This window comes from Engystomops pustulosus, chromosome 9 (genome assembly GCF_040894005.1).
Source record: "Engystomops pustulosus chromosome 9, aEngPut4.maternal, whole genome shotgun sequence".
In the NCBI taxonomy this organism is placed as follows: Eukaryota; Metazoa; Chordata; class Amphibia; order Anura; family Leptodactylidae; genus Engystomops; species Engystomops pustulosus.
In genome coordinates this window covers 35,559,057-35,579,245 of record NC_092419.1, presented here as the reverse complement: position 1 = coordinate 35,579,245, position 20,189 = coordinate 35,559,057, and the positions used below count along the sequence as shown (strand labels likewise).

The following is a 20,189-nucleotide window of genomic DNA, read 5'->3' as shown; positions in this document are numbered from 1 at the left end:
TTCTCACATCATGGCTACCATAGAAATTAAATGTCCTCCTGTTGACACATCTTGATTACTGGTCATGTGATGCAGATCAAGATCCTGAGGAAATTAAAAGCTTCCAAGTATAGACAGCAATAGGACTGTGCTGTCTATAGTCTCTCCCCCTTGGCTCCAACATCCATTCCTGCCCTGTGAACTGGTTTCTGTGCCTCTTAAGTGCAGTTTTCAAGGATGGGATAAGGAAAACATAAAGCATGACCTACAGGAGGCCTTCTGACATGTGGGAGTAAAACCAAACCAGTCAATCTATTCCAGAAGGAAGAGACTGACCCCATGCCTTACTTGGCCATCTCTGTAAGGAGAACTTGCTTCCCGACACTAGTCACAAGCCTCTCATTTAGCCAAACCTGTTCCCTAAGCTGTACTGAGACCCAATAAGGTTGAAACAGCGCTGTCTATAGGGGAAGGGGGATGTCTGTTTCTTCTGGTATAAATACACTGGTTTGATTCTAATCCCACATGTCATAAGGCCTCTTGTTGGTCATGCTGGATGTCAAGGGAGCTGCCTTAAAGTCAACCACTAAAAGAGGCATGCTTTTCTTTATGCCATCCTGGAAAACTTTGCATATTTGACTACTAAAAGGGTATTCTCATTCCAGCAAATTAATGTAATTGTTTGCGTGATGAAAAATGTACAAATTTCTGTATCGATTTCTCATCTTTTGCTAACTTTCTATAGAAAGTTTGTTTACTTTCAGTGGCCAGAAATCTGACGATGGTGATACTGGTGCACGGCTCGTTTTATCACACAGCTCTGATTACTCTCATATAACGAGCAGTGCACCTGTGTGACCATGGTCAGGTTTCTGTCCACTGGAAGAGAACATGGAAGCTTTCTATAGAATGTGAGCAAATGGATTTCTAGAAAACTGAGGAATTGATATACAATTTTCCAATATACTTTCTATAACTTTTCATTATACAAACAATAACATTTGCTGAAATGCTGGGAACAACCCTTTTTAAGTGCACACTTCTAGAATTAGCAGGCTAGTGGTGAGGAGGTGGAGGGAGCATGGCTGCATGTATGAGTTTTCCCACCTCAACTTTGAGTGGAGGAATAAAAGTTAAATGTGGGACACAGATCTCATATTAGCAGCAATCGGTGGCTAAGTGAATAAGTGTTTGCAGGCATGTCAGAAGTGAATGGTTACTGTTAACCAGGGGGTACCACTTTCCTAATCTAAAACTACCACCTCCTGCCTTCTGGGCCAGGAGTTCCTGTAAATGGCATTGTGCATCTTATCTGCGATATGGCAGACACTGCATTCTGTAAATTAGCTGAATTCTTTTGACATAAACTAGATATTTCATGAATAACTTGACTTAAGACTGGTGGAGTGTTTCATCTAGAGATGAATGGCCGTTCATGCAGTTGATAGACAGAGGTTTTACCAAGAGTTCCTTTCTAGAATTGGAGATCTTTCAGTAACAGGCAGTTGTCCAGAATGCACAGCACTAAGGTGTATCCCAGTTTTAGGATTTCTGTGGATAAGCTGTCAAACAATAGTAGGTTCCCTTAAACTTTAAGCAAGACCTCCTGGGACAGCCAGGGTTGAAGTGACCCTGATATCTGGTAGTTATTCTGTAGTCAATTCGTTTACATTCTAACATTCATGTTGGTGTTTCAATAAAATATTCTCCATTCAATTAGTCTGGTTTTTGTATTTTTCCAGTGTCAAAAGAAGCTTCTGCCTTATAAATGTGTTGCATTTACTGTAATTGGCATACAAGATGTCACACCTTCTCAATGAATGGGCAATGAATGTATCGGTGTTAACCAGTTACCCTGCCTTATAGTGGCCTCTGAAAGTGTGCAGCTAATAGTTGCTAGATAATGAGAAGTCTGGTAATAATGCAGCAGTCCTGATCTTCCGCCCCTGTGGTACATGATGCACTCATAACCCTCCCACCACATCCCTATATAAACCAAAGTACCAAATCTACAAAACTTTATCCTTTTTGTTCTTTTGTGCCTCTCAATTTTGATTGATCTTTTCAGCTTTACAGCTAAATAACATCCTAAACCCTGCTCCCTGACTGACTCGCCACAGTTCTCTTCCCACAGCAGGAAGGGGGGGGGGGGGGGCAGACAGGTACCTGTCACCCCATTGGACCTCTTGCTCCTGTGAGCCAGAGGATAGACCCTTTAACACCAGAGATCAGACCCAACATTTTGGAAATACCAAATGTGAAGTAGAATTATGTGGGATGGAGCTAGGGGAAGAAGTGACATTTCCTCTGCATATTTTTTGCTGATCAAAACTGGGATTTTTATATCAGCGGGCGCAGGTCCTGAGTGTACAGAGACTACTTTTGACATTACTGTCATTCTACTCCTGTGCTAATCGTGTATTACTGCTTCTCCACTCCATAGTGCTGAAGCAGCATGGTGCAGTGAGGAGTAGAGCCGGCACAAGTCTTCAAGGGTTAATCAGAGCTAGTGCATCTAATAGATTGCCATGTTACAGGTGAAAGCTAAAAATTTGAAGAAAAAAAGTTGTCATTGCCTATAGTAACTAATCGGAGCTCATATAGAACTCTTTGACATCAGCGGGTGCAGGTCCGGAGTCTACAGCAATGTCTTTACTTTTTAATAAGCCCTATGTTTCCCTAAAAAAGCAGCAGAAAATTTTAAAGAGGCACGGAAAAGGAGCTATCACCTTTAAACCACTATATGAAAATCTGCTACAAATGCCCAGGTCTCTTCAAAAAGTGTGGGGGTGAGGATTTCAATTCAATAGAGTCTGACGTTCCCTTAGTCGCAGAGAGCGGCTGTGCAAAATTTGGCAATGGTAAACAGAACGGTGCAGGTTCTTTTAAGCGTACACACAAATACATGTATACACTCAGCTTTATATATCAGATTCCCTGGCCACAGAAGGGGCATGTCCTTCCTCCCATCTACTCCATCCCGTGTCCTATGCCGCCTTTTCAGCTCTTTATGAGCGATGTCCTCTAAGTTCCTGTTATTTTAGCAATCTGCAAGGCTTACCTACAAGCCCTGCGTCGGCGATCTCCCCATCTTCTGTAGCTCACGTGACCAGAGGCGCGCGGTGCAGGAGCTACAGAAGGTGGGTGGATCGCCATTAGGAGTAAAGGTACGCGGAAGAAGACATCAAGGGTAAGTATATAAGGTTATTATTTGTAATGGGAAGGAAGCTAGGGTGTTTTTTTTTATTAGTAAAGGGAGGCTAGGCTTTTTATTAATAAAGGAGGGCTTTTTAATTAGTAAAGGGGGCCTTTATGACTGTTTTAGTGTCATTTTGTGCTATTTTGGTTGGTGGTGTGCCCCAGGATTTTCTAAGTATAAAAAGTGTGCCGCGGCTCAAAAAAGGTTGAAAATCACTGATTTAGAGCACACATGCATAAGCTTTTTTTTGTTTGTTTGTTTTTTTTGGCAAGTTCATTGCATTTTTGGAATCTTATTCGACTTCCCAGTACACGGCATGGAATATTAAATACAACCACTAGGAAGTATAATTGGTTACACAGAAAATAATCCCTTAAAGCTCTGTTCATGGAAAAAATGAATAAAAATTATGGATTTTTAACATGTTGGCGTTCCATGTCTGATACATCAGACGCTGAGCGCAGTGACTTAGCTTCCTGGTTTTGTGATGTCACCCAGTCTCGCGAAACGTGATGATTGCAAGGGGCGGGTGGGGATCGCTAGGCGACACCCTCCTGCTGACATCACAGGACCAATTTGATTGCAGAATGGCCAGTTTCAATGATGTAAGTCATGACTGATCTATGTCATGACAGATGTCATTCTGCATTTTGTGGTGTTGGAGAGATACGTGCGATCTGTCCTGTAGGTACTGTTGCACAATCATTTTTACACACACCATCGTCTGTTTTTCCTTGCGTTATGGTAATCTACCACTGACATCCCCAAGTAACACCTGCGGTCGGAGTGGGCTCTAATTGCGGCTGTTTAACCTGTTAAATGTCGTGGTCAGCGTGACCGTGGCATTTTAACTTCTATTCTGGGGACTTTCCCCCACGATCACGCATGTGCTGTTTTCAGGGGGTGCTGATCATTACTATGGTAAATCTGTAAAAATGCCCATAAGCCCCATAACCTATAAAGAGACATATAATGCACAAAAAAGTCTAAATCATAACACAAACCCCACATTATATAGTAACAACCCATAGAATAAAAGTAAATAATTATTGAACCCGTACAATGAATGCTGTAAAAAAAAAACTGTCAAATAGTTGCCAAAATTATGATTTTTACCTATATAATTCCACAAAAATGCAATTCTCAAAAAAACAAGTGTCCTCCAGAATGATACTGATGCAAAGTATCACATGTCCGGCAAAAAAAAAAGCCATCAACCAGCTCCATAGCCAAAAAAGTTAAAATGTTAAGCCACTCAGAAGATGGCGATGCAAAAATGATAGATTTTTTTCCCACCTTCCCCTTCTGCGCCTCGCTGTGCGCCCATAAAACAAGTCACGGCCACATGTAGAGGGGTCTCTGTACTCAGGAGAAATCGTATAACACATTGAAACATAGGTTTTATCTTTTGGAAATGTGTAAATTTTAGGGATAAATGAACGTATAACCGGCACAATTTGACCATTCTAAATTTCGCCTCCATTGTGATTGAATTACTATGAAGATCTGAAGGGGTTAACAATCTTCCTAAAAGCTGTTTCTGATAGCTTGATGGATGCAGATTTGAAAATGGGTTGTTATATAGGATTTTTTTTTAATCTTAAATATTTAAAATTTCATTCAAAACAGGTATTTTTCCGCAAAATAGTCAATTCTGAAAATAAGGAAAACCGATGTTCAATTTGTAAACCGTGTGACATCAAAATAAATTATCGAGACATTTCAAAAATGCTGAAAATGTAAAGTAGACAAATGGGAAATGTTATTCAGCAACTTATTTAGGTGGTAAATCTATCTGCCCGAAAATGCAATGATTTTGAATTTCGAAAATGGAAAATTTTTCAAAATTTTCATTTTTTTTCTTTTTTTTGTAAATAAACTCGAAACTTATCAGCCAAAATTTACAAAATGTGGGGACGACACAGTCTCCCAATCGTTTTGATAAGTAACAGTGGTTATAACCATATAAAGCGACGCAAGTCAGAATCCAAAAAAATGGGGCGGAGCCTTAAGCTATAAACTGGCTGCTTCCTGTAGGGGTTTAAGAAGTAGAGCATAAAACAGAAACGTAACAATCGAAAACGGGCATCGGCGGGAAGTGGTTAAAGCTGAAAAATATCAAGAATGGGTTTTGCTATTGCCCTAAAAGACATTTTCATAAATCTTGCAAATTTAGATGTATCGTTAGAGAGTAACAGAGATTGAGGCAGTTTTTTTTGTATTTATTTTTTTTAATTCGGAGGTGCAAAAGTTTTTTTCTATTTTTGTTTTTTTAACATTTGAAAACTATACTTTATTTACTTGGTTGATCTACAATATTTTTCACCTCCTGCAAGTTATGTATATCAAGTGTCAAGGAAGGCCGAGGCGATGATAAACCTCAGTGAGCCTGGAGTACATCAGGACCTGCATAATAATCAGTAGTAACACAATACCTGTAAGGGCGTGGTCACATGGTGCGTGATGAGGTGATTTGCCTAATTCATTAACTGTTAACATTTGTATTTACAAAATGCAGTGTAGATGTGATGTTAACGCATGTGTTAATGCATTAACAATTGCACTTTGTTAAAACATTGTTAACATCACGTTTATGTTAACACATCTGTAATGTTGCGTTTTGTAAGCGCAAATGTTAACAGTAATATAAGTAGGCAAATAACCTCATCTTAGCTGTTGTAATGCGTTTCAAAACACAGCGAAAACACAACCAAAACGCACCGTGTGACCACGCCCTAAGGGTGCGTTCATATGTTCAGTTTTTCAGATGCAGTTTATCATGTCCAAACCGGGAGTGATAAAAGAGGAGGAGGAGTAGCACCTCTCATTGATATGTTCTCACCCATTATAATCCACACCTGCTTGGGGCTTCGAAAACTGCATCTGAAAACGGAACATATAAGCAGGCACTTAGGCTACATGCGCATGTCCTCGTAGTCACCCGCAGTCGGCTGTACAGTCATCTCGCTCACAAGGCTGTGTATGAGCCCATAGAAATGAGGACTAATACTGAGACGGATGTACCTGCTGTGCATCATGGACTGAGGACCCACAGATTTTGTACAGCAGCAAGTTTGGTGCATTTCTCCTGGGATTCTGTAGCCATAGGGACATTGCAGATGTCTAGTCCAGATTGTTCTGGCTTGGTTATGCTGGTCACAGCAAAATACAAATCCCTGTATATAGGTTAATGAGTGGAAACCAAGGAATTCACTTAGATAACACTGAATATAACCTGTCACCACATTTATTTCACATACACAGCGAGTGGCAGGTTCCCATAGAGCCCTAGTAACTAACTGACACCCTTCATTTAGCTAAAAAATATTTACCTCACAACCCCATGTAATCAAGTTTACAATTTTACCTGGTATCCAGGGATAGCTATACCGAGTCAAGGGGTTGTGGCTGTCTCCTCACCGTGCCTTTTCTGCATGCAGCAGTAATGTCGTGTGACCAGGGCAGGGGTCCCCAAACTACGGCCCGCGAACCATTTCTATGCGGCCCCGGCAGCCCTCCGGCAGTCGGGCAGGGGCTTCAGTCCGTCTGGACAGGAAGCTCCTGCCCGCCACTGTATAGTGCTCGATGCGGCCGTTTCCGGCCGCTCGAGCACTATTATTGCAGGTTGAGCGATGTGGCTGGAAAACCACCCCGGCGCACATCGCTCTTTGAACCTGCATGTGCGGCCGCGTGATGACGTCATCACGCGGCCGCGCACCTTTTCCTGTCCGGCAGCCGCAAGAAGAAAGAAGACGCAGGAGCCAGAGGTAAGTATAGGATTTTTTTTTTAAGTGGCAGTAAAAACATTGTGCCAGCGGAGGGCCCTAATATATGAAATAATTCATTATGGGAGCATCATATAAAATAACTAATGGTGGGGGGGGACATATAAAATAACTAATGGTGGGGGGGGACATATAAAATAACTAATGGTGGGGGGGGGACATAAAATAACTAATGGTGGGGGGGACATATAAAATAACTAATGGTGGGGGGGGGACATATAAAATAACTAATGGTGGGGGGGGGACATATAAAATAACTAATGGTGGGGGGACGTATATAATAACTAATAGTGGGGGGAGGAACATATAAAATAACTAATGGTGGGGGGGGACATATAAAATAACTAATGGTGGGGGGGGACATATAAAATAACTAATGGTGGGGGGGGGACATATAAAATAACTAATGGTGGAGGGGCAGCATAGGAAATAATTAATGGTGGAGGGAGGGCATAGGTAATAATTAATTATGAGGGACAGTCTAGTAATTAATAGGGGGGCAGCATATTCAATAATTAATTGACCCAATTAATTAATTCATTAGGCCAGTATATAAAATAGTTCACAAGGGGGTGCAGTATATTAAATAATTAATTGAGGGGGGGGGGCAGTGTATTACAGATGCGGTCACATGTACCGCTATTTATCCGGCCCTCCAACGGTCTGAGAGGGACAATGAACGGCCCCCTATGTAAAAAGTTTGGGGACCCCTGGACCAGGGTGACATCATCTCAGGTCCTTTAGCCTCCTAACATTAGCAAACTACAGCATGCATTTATCTGATGAATTCACAGCAGCTTCCATGGACTTCTACTTCTCTCCATGCAGGCATGCTGTGATTTCATGTGATCACCTTTACTGGCTATAGATATCCCTGCATACCAGGGATGTCCTATCTTTCCCCGGAATATGGCACCATGCCCTATGTTTCTCTATGAAGATAACTGTCATCCAAACAGCTGGTGCCAAGACCTTAACCACTATCTAAATAATCAATCAATGTCAAAACCTGGAAACACCTGATCACATGTTTGTTCCTGATTTCCATAGTAATTTATATCTGGAAATCCCAGTACAAAGTCTTGTTGGCCTAATTTAAAAAAATAAAAAAAACTCTCCCAGTATTTTAGTGCCTTGTACCAATAATAACTCAATAAGTAAAAATAAAATAACTACAGTATTTAAATCACCATTCAACATGTAATAATTAGTATCAAAATGTTATTTTAATTATGTTGAATCCTCAAAAAGATAAATCGAGAATAACCCTTTCATGACTGCCATACGGCTATGGACATCCTAGTTAATCATACCCTGTGCAGATAGAGTAGAGGCAGTATATATATATATATATATATATATATATATAGCCTGTCTGATGTACACATTGCATCCTTATGTATAATTATGCACGCCTCCTGCATGAGGTCACCAGGCTCCAGCAGGGGAAAGGAAGTGAGTTTCTCCCTGGAGGTGTGCATTATTATTAGCCTGGAGCGCCTATGTGATGTACACAGAGCACCCTTATATATAATTATGCACGCCTCCTGCATGAGGTCACCGGCTCCAGCAGGGGAGAGGATGTGAGTATCATGGTGGAGGGGTGCATAATTATATATAAGGGTGCTCTGTGTACATCACGTAGGCGCTCCAGGCTAATAATTATGCACTCCTCCAGCATGATACTCACTTCCTCCAGGTAAGTATCATGCTGGAGGGGTGCATAATTATTAACCTGGAGCGCCTACGTGATGTACACAGAGCACCCTTATATATAATTGTGCACGCCTCCTGCATGAGATCACCAGGCTCCAGCAGGGGAGAGGAGGTGAGTATCTCCCTGTCGGTGTGCATTATCATTAGCCTGGACGCCTTCTGTACACAGAGCACCCTTATATATAATTGTGCACGCCTCCTGCATGGCGTCACCGGGCTCCAGCAGGGGAGAGGAGGTATCACGCTGGAGGAGTGCATAATTATTAGCCTGGAATGCCTGTATGACGCACACAATTAGCTTATTTTTTAAAGTTTTTTTTAAAAGATACCTGGCTTGTCAAACTTTATTAAGATAAGCAGCCAACACCCACCATTTACACCAATCGTGGGTGCTAACTATTTACCTGTGCATAGATGCAAACATATTGGAAAGGATCCTTGCTCCCTGTGATATCATCGATGAACAACAATCCGTTCCCATGGCAGTCTGGAGCCTTTATGAATAAAATACTTTTGGGGGCCTAAAAAGTACTAAAAATTAATGTAAAAAAATTTTAAATTTTAAATCACCACTTTCCTAGAACTGATATAAAAATAAACAAAATCATAAACGCGATTAGGTATCATTACTTCCCAAAAGTTCCAGCGGTAAACCCCGTAATGGAAAATAGCCCCCAAGTGTCCGAAACACCAATTTTTTGCCATTTTATACGCCAAAAATTGTATAAAACATGATCAAAAGTTCGTACAGTCCCCAAAATGGTAGTAAAACGCAAATGTTAACACTGTTAAGAAACGCATGCATTAACCGCAATGTTAACACATGTGTTAATGCATTAGCGGTTGTGTTTTTTAAACACACATGTGAACAGCTGTTTAATTAGGCAAATCACTCTTCAGCTAAAAGCATGCATGCGGTAAACGTGTGACTGCACCCTCACAGCTCATAGTGCATGTCACAGCATGTGAGAATCATATCTAAGGAACTGCCCAAGGAGCTCAGAGACAGAATTATGGCAAGCCACATATCTGGCCAAGGTTACAAAAGAATTTTCAAGTTTCCTAAAAGCACAGTGACCTCCATAATCCTTAAATGGATAAAGTTTGGAACTACCACAACTCTTCCTCCACCTGTCCGTCCAGCCAAACTAAGAAACCGAGAGCCTTGGTGAGAGAGGTAAAGAAGAACCCCAAGATCACTGTGTCTGAGCTCCATAGATGCAGTAGGGAGATGGGAGAAAGTTTCACAAAGTGTCCAACACTGCAGCCTCCACCAGTCGGGGCTTTATGGCGGAGTCTGTCGATGGAAGCCGCTCATCAGTGTAAGACATAGGAAAGCCGCATACAGTGTGCAAAACACATGAAGGATCCCAGACTATGAGAAATAAGATTCTCTGGTCTGATGGGATGAAGATTGAACTTTTTGGTGTTAATTCTAAGCGGTGGAGAAAACCAGGAGCTGCTCATTACCTGCCAAATACAATCCCAGCAGTGACACATGGTGGGGGCAGCATCATGCTATGGGGGCAGGGACAGGACCACTGGGTGTAATAGAAGGAAAGATGAATGCGGCCAAGTACAGAGATATCCTGGATGAAAACCTTCACCTTCCAACAAGACAGTGTCCCACATTTATTAAAAACAGTGCAAACTGCATTGTGTGAGGTTTGCCTGTGTACTGTGCAGGAGGCACCAGATTCATGAATTGTGGCGCACGTTCTGCATGAGTCTGGCGCCCCCTGCACTGTCCTGAGTGTGCCACTTTTTTTGGTGCACCTTTAATATAGGGTGTGCGGCACTTCTCTCAGACTTTGCATATTAAATGTGGCACACGGTTCGACTGTGCACCGAAACGCCCATTTCAGTGCAGAATTTTGTTTTGTGTTGTGAACATTTTATAAATACATGTACAAGCAGTTTCGTTTCAACAAGGTTTTATTGTTTGAAAAACATAGGAAAATGCCTTACAATAGATCAAGGCAGAATTTTTTTTTTATACATAACCAGCTTCTGTATCGTTAAAAAACAATAAAACATAGAGGAACCAGGGGGGGGGGGGGGGGGAGAAAAGCATACAGGTAACAAGAACCCAAGATCTGTATAGAGTAGAATATGGATAGACCAAGACTATGTGGAAAAGTGCTGGAGCCATGTTGATGCATAATGGACCATTAAGGAGACAGGGACATAGGTTCATGTATTAGAAGTTTGCACTGAAAAGAACCTGCACAGAAAACTGGTGCAGCAGCTTTAATAAATCTGGACTAATGACCCTAAGCACACAGCTAAAAAAACAAAGCAGAGGCTGCAGAACAACTCTGTGACCATTCCTGACTGGCCTGGAGATACTTAAGCCCTCTCCATAGCCGGTACGACGTCATGGGGAGCGACGATCCTCGGCAAGATGGCGTTGCCCATTCGCCGCCATCTTTTTTAAGCCGTCGGCAACGTTGCCAGAGGCGATCAACGACACAGCACTATGCAGCAAAGACTTACCGGTAACACCCGCGATCAGTGCTATCACCCTCTGCCATTTGAGGTTGTTATGGCGGACTCTATGCATTCTTGGATTTCCTTTGCTCTCCATGTGGCCCAGAACATCATGGTGACTTCTTGATTTTGCCAAAGAGGCATCTTTAGATTGGTGTGCAGAACCCCCCCCCCTATTTGGGTAACCTCCCCCCTTTGACCCTGTTAAATTGCGTTAACAGTAGCGTGGAGAGGGGTTTCTTTTTGGCCTGTGGCTCCCTATTGTACATTTAATATAGAGCCGTTCAGGAGCCAGAAGAGCCGGCTCTTATTGGTGAGCGGTGCCTAATGAGCCAGATCAATAAGAAGAGCCAGAGTTTCCCATCACTAGCATCTAAGATGGGAATCAAAAATGCTATGGAAAAAAGCAACTTGAATGACCACGTGTGTTATCAGCCAAAGGATTGTGGCTAAAATAGCTTAATGGTGCATTCACACAATGCGTTTTGTTGCGTTTTTTGATGCGTTTTTGAGGCATTCAAAAGGCTTCAGCCTCGATCATGTTGAAGTAACATTGCATTTTCGCAAATCCAATGGAAACACAATATTACTTCAACATGTGATCAAGGTTGAAGGCTTTTGAATGCGTCAAAAAAGCGACACAACACATTGGGGCAGATTTACTTACCCGGTCCAGTCGCGATCCCGCGGTGCGTTGTCTGACGAGGATTCGGGTCCGGCACGATTCACTAACATCGTGCGTCCAATTTCCTGCAGGTGTCGCCGCCGGAGTTCACCTTCTCCTTCAAACTCCTCTTACAATCACTTCCACCATCCAAATATAAGTTGTTTCCTGTATTCTATCTGATCCTGGGAAAGCTGGATAACCATTATGGCCATCATTAGAGTTGCCACAAATGTAAGGAGCGCTTTAAACCCCAGGCTTAAAATCCGCCCATTGTCAAGTTACTTAGACTCCACTAATTAGTTGTGAAGAGATACTGTCACTCAGGATTCCAGGAAAGCTGAGTGCCTCCACTGTTACTAGTCGCCACCCAGCTTTCCCAGGCACAGACTCGTCATAGTCAGCCTGTCCCTGGAGTCCCCCCTGTGTACACTAGTGGCTGACACCAGAGCAGCTTCCTGTGTTTGCTGCTACAGCACAGAAAAAGGAAGAAGCCTGAGATGTAATCAGGATGTGGCTACATTACAGTCATCCAGCCCCAGCAGCACAGCCATGAACCCTGAGGAGCAGACTGTCACCTGGCTCATCTCTCTGGGGGTCCTCAACTCCCCCAAGAAGAACATCTGTGACCCCCAGGACTTCCTAAAGTGCTCCCTAAAGGATGGGGTGGTGCTGTGCAGGCTGATGAGCCGGCTGCTGCCTGGATCTGTAGACAAGGTAAGCATGGGGTTAACCCCTGCATGTGGAGGCTGCGCTATATACCCTGAATATTCATCTATATTGCTGGGGTATGGGGCTGCGAGACAGAGGGAAACGCCCTGATGAGGGGAGATGAAGTCCCAGGTGGGGGGGGACAACTTCCAGGAACTACAACTCTCAGCGGGAACTGCGGTTCTTGTAGAAGCAATAGGCAGCTGTTCAGACTGAGGAAAGTTATACAGGACTTTCAAACCTTAGGGTAAGATTTAAAGGGACCCCAAAGCTCCTACTAATATTCAGCCACATGTTAGTGTATCAGGAGATGATCAGGGCAGGAGATACATGAGATAAGGAGGCGATCATGAGACAAGACATGTGCAAAATACAAACTCTACAGTCAGGCTGACATGTGTTACCGTCCCTTTAAGTGTGCTGTTATGTGTGACTTATATGTTTTATGCATTACCGTCCCTTTAAGTGTGCTGTTATGTGTGACTTATATGTTTTATGCATTACCGTCCCTTTAAGTGTGCTGTTATGTGTGACTTATATGTTTTGTGCATTGCCCATGGCAGAAAAAGTCAGGAAGCTTGTACTGAATTGTGAGAACTATGTTTGTGCAAGTATTAACCCAATAAGGACACATTCCTGAACACACCCCATGAATTCTTCAATGTCCAATATCCTCAAATTCCCCAGAACACACATTACAACAAGTAGCGGAATAAGGCACATAGTTTACACTAGTTTTAATGATTAACACATTTTAAGAATGTTTTTTTTATTGTTTTATACAAATGGCTGGTATAATAGTCTGGACTACTGTATGATGAATTGATATAGATAACCCAAGAGAGTATGTTATAGAACAGGGAAAGTGTTGTACATAGTGTCCTATATATCTGTATATAGAGTATTATCATCAGGCATGTTATAGAGCATGTTATGGAGCAGGAGGAGCTGTACAGTTGACATATAGTGTCCTATCTGCAGGCAGCATGTTATAGAGCAGCAGCAACCGATCCATTGTACATAGTGTCCTATCTGCAGACAGCATGTTATAGAGCAGCGGCAACTGATCCATTGTACATAGTGACCTATCTGCAGGCAGCATGTTTTAGAGCAGCAGCAACTGATCCATTGTACATAGTGTCCTATCTGCAGGCAGCATGTTATAGAGCAGCGGCAACTGATCCATTGTACATAGTGACCTATCTGCAGGCAGCATGTTATAGAGCAGCAGCAACTGATCCATTGTACATAGTGTCCTATCTGCAGGCAGCATGTTATAGAGCAGCAGCAACTGATCCATTGTACATAGTGACCTATCTGCAGGCAGCATGTTTTAGAGCAGCAACTGATCCATTGTACATAGTGTCCTATCTGCAGACAGCATGTTATAGAGCAGCGGCAACTGATCCATTGTACATAGTGTCCTATCTGCAGGCAGCATGTTATAGAGCAGCGGCAACTGATCCATTGTACATAGTGACCTATCTGCAGGCAGCATGTTTTAGAGCAGCAACTGATCCATTGTACATAGTGTCCTATCTGCAGGCAGCATGTTATAGAGCAGCGGCAACTGATCCATTGTACATAGTGTCCTATCTGCAGGCAGCATGTTATAGAACAGCAGCAACTGATGCATTGTACATAGTGTCCTATCTGCAGGCAGCATGTTATAGAGCAGCAGCAACTGATGCATTGTACATAGTGTCCTATCTGCAGGCAGCATGTTATAGAGCAGCAGCAACTGATGCATTGTACATAGTGTCCTATCTGCAGGCAGCATGTTATAGAGCAGCAGCAACTGATGCATTGTACATAGTGTCCTATCTCCAAGCAGCTTGTTATAGATCAACTGATCAGTTTTACATAGTTTCTTATCTGCAACAACCATACCATATAGGTGAAGCTGAGAATAGTGTCCTGCAGGTGGCTTATTATAGAGCATTAGATGCAGAGCAGGTTGCATACAGTGTCCTATTTGAAGGCAACATGTTATAAAGCAGAAGGAACAGCATATTGTATACAGTGTGCTATCTGCAGACATCATTTTAAAGAGCAGGAGTTGTTGAAAATATTGCATATAGTGTCCTATCTGCAGGCGGTATGTTATAGAGTAGCTGGAGTTGAACATTTGTACATAGTGTCCTATCAGCAGAAAGCAAGTTATACAGCAGGCAGAGTTTAATAGATTGGTGTACAGGAGAACTTTTAGCATATTTTGTATTTAATTCACTCAATTTCTTGCTTAATGTGGGGTTAGAATCCTGGTGAGTGGTCCTATCCAGGAATTGACCTTTGTATGATTAGGTCTACAGGTATAGCTTTAGCACAGATAAGGACTTCCCAATGGACTCCTATGTATAGCACAACCCAGGGGAGAATTTATCATGCAGGTGCTTGTGCGTCCGTGTATGATAAAGCCCATGCTCAGGGGTGTAACTTGAGGGGGTGCAGAGGTTGCGGTCGCACCCGGGCCCCAGAGGTTTAGGGGACCCTTATGGTGTCACTTTCCCATATGAGAAGACTATTACGATAAACCCTACATTATAGTCGGGGGCCTGGCACAGACTTTGCACTTGGGCCCATCAGCTTCTAGTTACGCCGCTGCCCATGCTACCTGTGTCCTGCCGAATACATCAAGTGGAAAGCTGGCATAGAAGCCATGATAACCTCCCCCCTACCCATGGAGAGTGTATAGGGTGAGCTCCTAGTGTCTACTGTATAGACATCTTCTTTTATTATATATATTTCAACAGGGAAGAACTGCAGCGCCCCGAAAATAATTTAATGGGACCCTATGGTAACATATGTGATGTATCTATACAGCGGTGTATTCATTGCCTTCAGTCATCGGATAAATCTTTTGATATATTCAGATGGTAGGTGCAGTATGTACCCCATGCACTGCCATATGGCGCTGTTGTCTCTCGTGGCTGTATCTGTAGCACGGCGTCCATGTACACATAGGATCCTTTGTAAAATATTGGAGGAACACTTGTGTACTGAATGGATGGCAAATACTATGGCTATAGGTTACAGGACCTTATGAATGGGGCCTAATAGTCTCTCTTATAACGTGGTACATTAAGAGACTGCAGCTAGGACAATGTGCATCTGCACAAAGGAGGAAGTCGGATTTTACACAAAGCCACATGGTGTTTGATTAAACACGTTCTGCAATCTGGACGTCAGCTCCTCCTTCGCTGTGATGGCGAGGACCCGGCCTCTACATTCCTCATCTAAATACAGTGCTGGACGGCTTCCCGCGCGGCTACAATACAATCTGCTCTCATACAAGCAGAAGAAGGAAAAACTGAAGACGGGGTTAAAAACCAGGAATGATTAACCCTTTAACCAACATTTTACCGGAAGTATTATACCAGAAGAGATGTCTTGTACTGGCGCACCCCTGATCATGAGCCCGTGTCTGGCCTGGTGCCATGTTCCCATTTTATACCATATACTTCTTACAATTCCCTAGTGTAGTCTTTACATTGTGACGTCATTTATACTACAGTTTTATAGAATACTGGTAGTATAATGAAGATTAGGACTATAGGGGGGTTTTATCAGAGCTTGTACACCACTTTCCCCAATATGCCACGTGGGTGTGAAGAATGGTAGCCCGCGGTGGAGTGGGCCCGCGCAAGGTGTTCCCGCCCCACGTCTGCGCACCAGCAAACTTCTCATAAGTTCACAGGCTGTGGCATAACTCTATGCTATGCACGGCCTGGCGTAGAATTGCTGATGGCCACAGAAGCACCGCGTATGATAAATCTCACACTATCTTCTCCTAGATTTTCAGAGGAATGTGTTCAGCGCATGCGCAGAGAAGGCCCAATGTAAAAATTATCCTCTTAGCATAGATACTGTAAATACAGATACATTCACCCTATAGCTACAGCAATAAAGAAATATCTATTAAAGAGGACCTGTCACCACAAATTATTGCCCCCATCCAAACATACCTACTAAATCTACTCCCCAGCCCCTCTCGAAAGCAGTCCATTTCATAACCCTGGCTTTACTAATATCACTAATATAACATACTTATATGTCCGATCCACAGACCAGCGGTCCGGCTTATTCATTAGGGGGCCGTCCAGGCACTCCTCTTTCTTCACAGGCCGTCGGCTGCTGCCTGTTCTCTGTGTTTGCAGGGACTAACTTATGTTTTTTCATTGAAGCTGACAGCATCAACGTCCGTCAATTTCCTTTAAAGGTGACGTCACGTACTGTCTGCGGCTCTGCCAGCGGGACGATGAAGGGTAGAGGCAAAAGACGCTCCAGTGAATGAGAGTGACAGCAGCAGGCAGCCACTGGAATGAGAGTGCCAGAGACAGACCATGTGCTAGAGACAGACAGCCACTGGAATGAGAGTGCCAGAGACAGACCATGTGCTAGAGGCAGACAGCCACTGGAATGAGAGTGCCAGAGACAGACCATGTGCTAGAGACAGACAGCCACTGGAATGAGAGTGCAGGTGGCTGAGATGTCCAAAAAGTTTATAAAAAAGGGACGGTCAGTGACTCAGACGGTCTATAGATACATATAAAATATTTTTTAACCCATTCTATTTTGTTGTAGCTAAGAGCAGTTATTTACTATCCCTGGCAACACCGGGAGCTACAGCTAGTATTTTATAAAGTTATTTTTTTTTAGCTTAATAAAGGACTCCCAGGATTAAAGAAAAACAAGATCATCCCCTAGACAAGATAACAAGCACTTCATTAAGGGTATCTACCATCAGTAAATCTGATAGTAGATGTCCTTTAAGCTTTGGCCTATGTGGAACTACAGATCCCAGCATGCCCACTTCTGAAAATGTTGACATAGATGGCTTGCTAATTCCATGTCATTCCCAGGTTATGTTCTTCATACGCACATTGTTTCCCCTTCTGCATGTGAAGTGATACATTGTATAACATGAGGTGGATGTATAGTCCCAGTGATACAGTGTATAACATGAGGCCGATGTATAGTCCCAGTGATACAGTGTATAACATGAGGCCGATGTATAGTTCCAGTGATACAGTGTATAACATGAGGGGGATGTATAGTCCCAGTGATACAGTGTATAACATGAGGCAGAATGATGTATAGTCCCAGTGATACAGTGTATAACATGAGGGGGATGTATAGTCCCAGTGATACAGTGTATAACATGAGGCGGATGTATAGTCCCAGTGATACAGTGTATAACATGAGGGGGATGTATAGTCCCAGTGATACAGTGTATAACATGAGGGGGATGTATAGTCCCAGTGATACAGTGTATAACATGAGGCGGATGTATAGTCCCAGTGATACAGTGTATAACATGAGGGGGATGTATAGTCCCAGTGATACAGTGTATAACATGAGGCGGATGTATAGTCCCAGTGATACAGTGTATAACATGAGGCGGATGTATAGTCCCAGTGATACAGTGTATAACATGAGGGGGATGTATAGTCCCAGTGATACAGTGTATAACATGAGGTGGATGTATAGTCCCAGTGATACAGTGTATAACATGAGGGGGATGTATAGTCCCAGTGATACAGTGTATAACATGAGGCCGATGTATAGTCCCAGTGATACAGTGTATAACATGAGGCCGATGTATAGTCCCAGTGATACAGTGTATAACATGAGGCGGATGTATAGTCCCAGTGATACAGTGTATAACATGAGGGGGATGTATAGTCCCAGTGATACAGTGTATAACATGAGGGGGATGTATAGTCCCAGTGATACAGTGTATAACATGAGGCCGATGTATAGTCCCACTGATACAGTGTATAACATGAGGCCGATGTATAGTCCCAGTGATACAGTGTATAACATGAGGCCGATGTATAGTCCCACTGATACAGTGTATAACATGAGGCCGATGTATAGTCCCAGTGATACAGTGTATAACATGAGGCCGATGTATAGTCCCAGTGATACAGTGTATAACATGAGGCCGATGTATAGTCCCAGTGATACAGTGTATAACATGAGGCCGATGTATAGTCCCAGTGATACAGTGTATAACATGAGGCCGATGTATAGTCCCAGTGATACAGTGTATAACATGAGGGGGATGTACACTCAACGGCCACTTTATTAGGTACACCATGCTAGTAACGGGTTGGACCCCCTTTTGCCTTCAGAACTGCCTCTATTCTTCGTGGCATAGATTCAACAAGGTGCTGGAAGCATTCCTCAGAGATTTTGGTCCATATTGACATGATGGCATCACACAGTTGCCGCAGATTTGTCGGCTGCACATCCATGATGCGAATCTCCCGTTCCACCACATCCCAAAGATGCTCTATTGGATTGAGATCTGGTGACTGTGGAGGCCATTTGAGTACAGTGAACTCATTGTCATGTTCAAGAAACCAGTCTGAGATGATTCCAGCTTTATGACATGGCGCATTATCCTGCTGAAAGTAGCCATCAGATGTTGGGTACATTGTGGTCATAAAGGGAAGGACATGGTCAGCAACAATACTCAGGTAGGCTGTGGCGTTGCTACGATGCTCAATTGGTACCAAGGGGCCCAAAGAGTGCCAAGAAAATATTCCCCACACCATGACACCACCACCACCAGCCTGAACCGTTGATACAAGGCAGGATGGATCCATGCTTTCATGTTGTTGACGCCAAATTCTGACCCTACCATCCGAATGTCGCAGCAGAAATCGAGACTCATCAGACCAGGCAACGTTTTTCCAATCTTCTACTGTCCAATTTCAATGAGCTTGTGCAAATTGTAGCCTCAGTTTCCTGTTCTTAGCTGAAAGGAGTGGCACCCGGTGTGGTCTTCTGCTGCTGTAGCCCATCTGCCTCAAAGTTCGACATACTGTGCGTTCAGAGATGCTCTTCTGCCTACCTTGGTTGTAACGGGTGGCGATTTGAGTCACTGTTGCCTTGCCTCTGACCTCTGGCATCAACAAGGCATTTCCGCCCACAGAACTGCCGCTCACTGGATGTTTTTTCTTTTTCGGACCATTCTCTGTAAACCCTAGAGATGGTTGTGCATGAAAATCCCAGTAGATCAACAGTTTCTCAAATACTCAGACCAGTCCTTCTGGCACCAACAACCATGCCACGTTCAAAGGCATCAAATCACCTTTCTTCCCCATACTGATGCTCGGTTTGAACTGCAGGAGATTGTCTTGACCATGTCTACATGCCTAAATGCACTGAGTTGCCACCATGTGATTGGCTGATTAGAAATTAAGTGTTAACGAGCAGTTGGACAGGTGTACCTAATAAAGTGGCCGGTGAGTGTATAGTCCCAGTGATGCATTGTATAACATGAGGGGGATGTATAGTCCCAGTGATACAGTGTATAACATGAGGGGGATGTATAGTCCCTGTGATACAGTGTATAACATGAGGCCGATGTATAGTCCCAGTGATACAGTGTATAACATGAGGGGGATGTATAGTCCCAGTGATACAGTGTATAACATGAGGCCGATGTATAGTTCCAGTGATACAGTGTATAACATGAGGCGAGATGTATAGTCCCAGTGATACAGTGTATAACATGAGGGGATGTATAGTCCCAGTGATACAGTGTATAACATGAGGGGATGTATAGTCCCAGTGATACAGTGTATAACATGAGGTGGATGTATAGTCCCAGTGATACAGTGTATAACATGAG

The 20,189-nt window shown here is 43.2% G+C and overlaps 1 protein-coding gene across 2 annotated transcripts in view; it reads left to right on the top strand.

The window, feature by feature from the left end:
- Positions 1 to 12,214: 12,214 nt before the first annotated feature.
- Positions 12,215 to 20,189, top strand: part of ARHGEF6 (Rac/Cdc42 guanine nucleotide exchange factor 6) — a 91,550-nt gene continuing 83,575 nt past the window's right edge. Inside the window, exon 1 of one of the 2 annotated variants that reach the window (XM_072125313.1) lies at positions 12,215 to 12,550. In XM_072125313.1, the coding sequence (XP_071981414.1) occupies positions 12,386 to 12,550 (165 nt within the window). In that variant the 5' untranslated portion in view covers positions 12,215 to 12,385. The remainder of the gene's footprint in view (positions 12,551 to 20,189) is intronic. The other variant, XM_072125314.1, reaches the window with a different exon arrangement.